Raw genomic sequence first — 6,218 nt, 5'->3', positions numbered from 1 at the left:
GCCTCTCTCAATAACTTATGAGTATTTATTAAGAACCCCAAACAATATTTCCATTTATCTATTATAAGCAATAAGTTCACACCGACCCGAACAATTCTTGTTTCGGAATGCAAACTGATTCAATAGAAAGTCCTTAATTTTAAGCAGGAAAAAAACCCGAACATTACATTATTGTTATTATGAACGAACATTACATTATAAATCACAAACCAAAATATTGCATCCACATCTCCCTTCAGACTTCTTTCGTAAACTTGGTTTAGTTGTAATATTCTTATTGAACAACGTCACTTCAGTAACATTCTCATAGTCAGAAGTTGTGATATCGGTTAAGAAATTTTCTTCTGTAGTTGAGATATTTTCATCATAAACCCAGTCTAGTATAGTGCTTGACGTCTCTGTTGTCATGTCTATTGAGATGTTCGATAAGGTCTGATAAAACAAACCGTGGGGCTTCTCTACGATCCTAGCCATGGCTTGTAAATTGCGCCTTAACATTTTACTTTTATTCTTTTCCTCAATAGTAACGTTTATGAAGTCCATAACACAAAATTGAATTAAAATAGACACCAAAGTAAAAACAAGGTATGTTATTGGCTGCATTATTTATACTCTACTCCAAATTGAGTGAAATTCCTTAAAATTATACAGATCTTAATTTCTATACACCCTTTTGACTGTGTGCTTAACTTGAATCTGTAAAAAGAATTTTGATTATTAACAGCTCTATATTATATTAATAAAAAAGAAAACACACATTTACAATGTACAATAAATGATTTCTATATTCAATATGTTTTAAACATTTAAATTTTAAAGTATTATATAAAATGTAATAACAAGTACAGATAAAATTACTTTACTACTTCAGTCTTCAGTTACTCTATTTTAATATAGTATCTGCAAGATTTCAAATTATTTAATATATAAGTTATAAAAAATAAGGAGACCCAAACTAAAAGCATGGGACTTTCTTTATGTAGTCTTGACAATATTCAACACTACATAAATGTTCTCCTCATTAATCTCCTCTATACGAGTATAGAATTAGAATAAAATTACCTATCATTTCCTAAACTAATAATATCATTTTGTGTTATTTGATGAGATCCACCAAGAAAATATTGTCTTAAGCTATCTGATATTGAAGTTGCAGCAGGCAGCCAGCAGGGTACTCTTATTGTATGATAACCTGGCACTGTGGGGAGACTAGTACAGCCATAGCCTACCACCCATGATCTTTCCAATGAGTCAAGACAGTTGACATGAAAAACCAACTTTGGCCAACCTATAAAATAAGCAAACTTATGTATTATGTTTGTATTAAAAGTGCTAACTACAGGAACGAAATTTTATTATTATTTTAAATAGTTGAAATCGAGGAAAGCAATAAGAAACTCATTGGCAGTTAAAAATAAGCCAAAATCCATATTAAGTTATAATTTTTATACTACATTTGAGGTAAAATATATAAGAGAAAAAATAAGAGAGAGCGAAAGATTGTAAGTATGTCATTGATTTTCAGTGTTTTTATACCTTGTATACCGCGAGTTACAAAATGTATATCAAGCGGATGAGCCCATATAACAGAATTATCAGTATTGGGTTTACCAGTTGATGTCTGCCCCTCGGTGCATCCTGTAAGTAGTGTCCAATTGGGACCTACAAGAAGAAAATACCGTGATGAAACTTATGGTGCAAAGTATTGTAAGGATAATTTTAAAATGTTGAATACATACCCGCTTGAATCGTGTATCGACAATACAAAGAATAACCCTCTGTAAAATGCTGTGCACAATTTAAATGTCCTAAAATGTGCAGTTCTGCCATGGAACCACATATATTTAGGTAAAATATCTTATAAATTCATATTCGAATAGAATAAATATTCTCTAGTTTTGCGCTTGTTTATTTTTTGTTGTCATGGAAACAATACATAATGCAGTAAGTTTGAACTTTGGCAGGACGTGACGTACTTGTATTTACGATTTGACTCACTTTGAATTTCACCAATCAGATTCACGAATGTAATGTTGTCAGTCAACAATATTCCCTTTAATGACTAGTACTTTAAATTTTATTTTTAATTGACTTGACTTGATTTTTAATAGACTTGGTTTAGAGTTTATTCTTTTTGTTACTTAATCTATAATGAAATGGGAATATATTAATTTTTTACAATATGTATCGTTTGACTGTATTCTATAGTTTGTATTCTACAATAGTAAATACTAAACTATAACAACTATCTTTTGTCTTTGATTTCCATTCAAAAATAAGCCAAGGTCAAGTGCTTGTTATGATTTATGATTTTTATTTTCTAATAAAGTTTTATTTAATTTTTTTCATACTCATATAACTAATACATACAACATATAAGGAATTCGTAGTCCTTTTAACTTTAGATCTAGTTTACGAAAATATACAAAACTTTGTAGTGTCGTTTGAAGTTTAAGAACGGACATATAAACGCCGGGTTCTAACTTCTAAAGTTGCATTTGTCTGTTAGGCTAAATATTCGAGTTATGACCGCACTTCGCAGTAATGCTTACAAAATTAGGAAGTTACAGGCTAATAGGATTTAATCCTGTCCGAGTCAATTGGTGTTCTCTAGTGATTGTAACCCATCAAAAACATGGCTTTGGAGCAATCGTTGATAGAAATATGTTCGGGTCTCACCTCGATACGTGTTAATGAGAGAAAGAAAAATTCTGAAACTTTAAAAGATATGCTCAGTAGATCTGCTATGCCTAGCTTACTTACAGAAAACACTCGCAAGAAGTCAGGTTACACTTGGAACCAAGTTTTTAATGATATCAATGAATATATACTCAAAGTGAGTAATAAATAAAATAATTATAACTTAAATAACATAATGATAATTTAAATTATTTAGTAATTTTCTACCTGACTATGATTTAAAAATGATTACAATTTCACATAATATTTTCAATCATTTAAACATAAACTATTAATAACCATTAAAATTATTCTAGGAAACTGAAAAATATGAAACAAATAAGAATTTTGATAATATTATTGGGACTTCTACGAGTCTTCTGAATTTATGTGTTTCAGGGTCAAATAAAGGTAAATACTATCAATTATTTGCTTGGATTTACTTAATAATTAATGCCTGTGGCAAAAATGTAAAGTTACACTACACTACAGATCCATCTGAAACAATTATTTTCTTTTAAAGCCCAGAAAGCTTAAGATATGCTTATTGAAAGTGTCAGAGACATAGATACAGTATATATGCCTGTCCTAGAATATAAAAGCTTCAATTCTAATCACTTAGGTCATATGTTAGAACCTCTGCAGTACACAATGAACTTTCCTGTGTTGCAAACTTTTGTAAACAAACTTGTACCTGCAAGGAAAACATTATTAAAAAAACTAGACTATTTAGTAAGGCATTTACTGTATTGTTCTTGCCTATTCTAGAAATTATAACATAGATATAGAAGTCTCAGTGACAACCAGGGGTTATATCTCTGCTTTACTAATATTATAATATAGTAATAATTTTGGAACATGTAGATTAGTATTATATATTTCCAGGTGGTGCTCATATAAAATGTGATCTTATTATGGAAGCTTGTATAAATATATTTAATGATATTCGTTTAAGAAAAGCTATTGGAGATGCATATTATAGTGTCCTCTATAAACATGTCCTGAACAATGATTATTATATAGGATTCATTACACCATCTATGTGGGAAAGTATGTTTCTTTATTTATTTATATTTGTACATTTAATAAAGGTAACTAAAAAATTAACGCACAACGGACCAATCAGGAGTCTAATTGCGGTCCTACAACCCTAACCCTAAAGATAACTAAAAACTATTATGTGAGATTATTAAAATTAAAAAATATACATAACTCACATACAAAATGCAGTAATGTATATTTTTTAATTTTTGTGCCTGTCTTTCTGGATGTATATAAAACTCTCTTATAAATACCAATCAGATGCTTTTCAGCTAATACATATAGCTCAGCTCAAAACAACATGTAGGCTTTCTGTAATTAAATCTGTTCTCAAGATAAAAATTTTAAAATAATTGTCATAAATATTAGTTCACACTGTATAAATCATAGCAAATGCTTGCAGGCGAAATTGAGAACATCAACTAGTAATCAATATATTGTTATCCCTCGCTAATATGAATCTGTGAAGGCAAAATCTGATTATTCGAAACATCACTCAAACAAGAAAATACTTGTTTTTTTAATTCTCATTCATTTATAGTTAAGTAAATTTTATTGCAATTTATATTATCTATCAAACAGAGTTTATGATATTTATTAATCTTAAAGAAATAAAAAATAAGTGTTATTACAGATTTACTGGAAGCCTGTGTGAACCTCTGTTTAACTAATTCATCTCATATGGACATTTTAACAAAGTTCAAATTACTATGGCTGGTTATTAAAAATGCCAGCAACACTGTTCAATTTGTTGTATGCCTTAGAGATTCATTGGGAGATATAAATAAATGTTTAAAAAAAATAATGGACAACAAAAAAACACAGGACTTTGTTATGAAGATTTTCATACTATTGGTGGAGTTGGTAATTGTTTTTATTATATAACCACAGAGCAACATGTAGTAAAAAGTTATAGATTATATTCAGATCTCCATAATGTAGATAATTATAATTGTCAAGTCAGGGTTGCCATTAAACTGCAGAATAGGCTTTTATAAATTGCTTTTAATTTATGTTTTTCATCTACCATATCCTTTAATTTCACACCTGTAACACATAATAACAACTTAAATTAATATGTATTTTTTTTAAATCTATGCCAACGGAAAGTTTTAAAGCGCCAATAATGTTTTACTTGATTTAGTCACATATTTTTGAAATGTGTATTTTTAAATTAAATGTATGTAATACTTAAATATATATTATATTAATATTAGTTATATGTTTCAGCTGTCCACAGAATCTCGTCATATGATCTGCGAGTTCACTGAAAATGTACTTCCTATAATATTTAAATTCTATGACCACAGTATGGATGTTAAGAAAAAGGTGTGTAGACACATACATATTTAATTATAAAGCATAAATCATTACTATCACCTCGACATCCGTCGTTCCACAACTGAGTGTTATTTAAGGCAGTTAACCGACAACAAACGGAGGGTTCTTAAAAGGCCGGCAATTGACTCACGAGGCATTTAAATTTCCTAACATCATATAAATAATGCGTTTATGACTTCATTTAAAAAGTATGTGTAGATATAAAATTTGCCTTGACTTTCCACATATAACTGAGTGCCTATCGATCGACAAGGGTATCAGGTGTATTTTTACGTTACCCTTCTAAGACACTTTTTTCCTAAAATATATAAAGATTCTGTTTTAACCTATATATAAATCGCTTTTCGGAAGCGCTGAAATTATACTTAAAACAAATATGACCGATTTTTTGTTGTATTTTTGACATGTTGGTTCTTTGCAGTCTTTATTATTCAAGGCGTTAAGCGTCGCAGTGACAATTCACCACCCTTGTGGCAGATTAAAAAACGAGGAGGGTAGTTTAGCACACGACTGGGATGTGTGGTATAAACTTTTACATAATGTGCTAGAAATAGTTTGCCTGGAAATTAATTACATAGAAAAATCTATAAAACAAAATGCTGTTAGTGAGAATTTTTCACTCTTGGCCGCCATTACATATTACCAAGTAAGTATAGATCGGATATTTATTTAAGAGAAACATAAAATACTTTTCTCTTCAATATGAATATTACGGCCTATGCGGCACCTTTGCTAATTTAATACACACATGGCCACACCTAAAGTTTCTGGATTCGATTCCCACCGACACAATAATTACGATATTCAAATGTTTAAAGAAACATCGTCAACTTCTTTTTTTAAAAATTATGTTTACAGTAAATACAAAATCTTAATTCACTGTAAATTTCTTTGCTAATATCTATACGTAATATAAAGAAGAAAACACCTTTCCATTACAAACTCAACAACAATAAATATATATATATATACTAGCCGTTTCGCGCCCGCTTTGCTGGACGAATTAAAATAAATTTTATGTTTCATTATTTTATTTTTTTTCATATTTTTATTATTCTTCTTTTTAACTTCCCGCTAAGAAAATTGAAATATTTCGAAAATCGAGTTTTTAACAGATGTTGACGTTTAGAGGTTCTAGGAAGCCTCCCCGAATGTTT

The 6,218-nt window shown here is 29.5% G+C and overlaps 2 protein-coding genes across 3 annotated transcripts in view; one reads left to right on the top strand and one right to left on the bottom strand.

Annotated features, from left to right (window-relative positions):
- Positions 1–453: 453 nt before the first annotated feature.
- LOC125056421 (B9 domain-containing protein 2) lies at positions 454–2,075 on the bottom strand. 2 transcript variants are annotated; one of them, XM_047659503.1, is made up of 4 exons: positions 1,740–2,075; positions 1,612–1,662; positions 1,063–1,288; positions 454–696 (listed from the first exon to the last, which is right to left on the bottom strand). In XM_047659503.1, exons 1-4 carry the CDS (start codon positions 1,828–1,830, stop codon positions 603–605), a joined length of 462 nt encoding a protein of 153 aa, XP_047515459.1. In that variant the 5' UTR covers positions 1,831–2,075; the 3' UTR covers positions 454–602. The 2 variants fall into 2 exon arrangements, with proteins under 2 accessions (XP_047515459.1, XP_047515458.1); XM_047659502.1 differs by having other exon boundaries at positions 1,537–1,662; positions 1,740–2,071.
- A 193-nt stretch (positions 2,076–2,268) lies between these two features.
- Positions 2,269–6,218, top strand: part of LOC125056551 (serine-protein kinase ATM) — a 33,112-nt gene continuing 29,162 nt past the window's right edge. The window contains exons 1-6 of the mRNA XM_047659701.1: positions 2,269–2,836; positions 2,997–3,090; positions 3,565–3,729; positions 4,355–4,584; positions 4,951–5,049; positions 5,483–5,707. Of these exons, the coding sequence (XP_047515657.1) occupies positions 2,636–2,836; positions 2,997–3,090; positions 3,565–3,729; positions 4,355–4,584; positions 4,951–5,049; positions 5,483–5,707 (1,014 nt within the window). The 5' untranslated portion in view covers positions 2,269–2,635. The remainder of the gene's footprint in view (positions 2,837–2,996; positions 3,091–3,564; positions 3,730–4,354; positions 4,585–4,950; positions 5,050–5,482; positions 5,708–6,218) is intronic.

This window comes from Pieris napi, chromosome 15 (assembly GCF_905475465.1).
Source record: "Pieris napi chromosome 15, ilPieNapi1.2, whole genome shotgun sequence".
In the NCBI taxonomy this organism is placed as follows: Eukaryota; Metazoa; Arthropoda; class Insecta; order Lepidoptera; family Pieridae; genus Pieris; species Pieris napi.
Note: the sequence above shows the minus strand (reverse complement) of the source record. Positions and strands in the feature narration are given on the sequence as shown.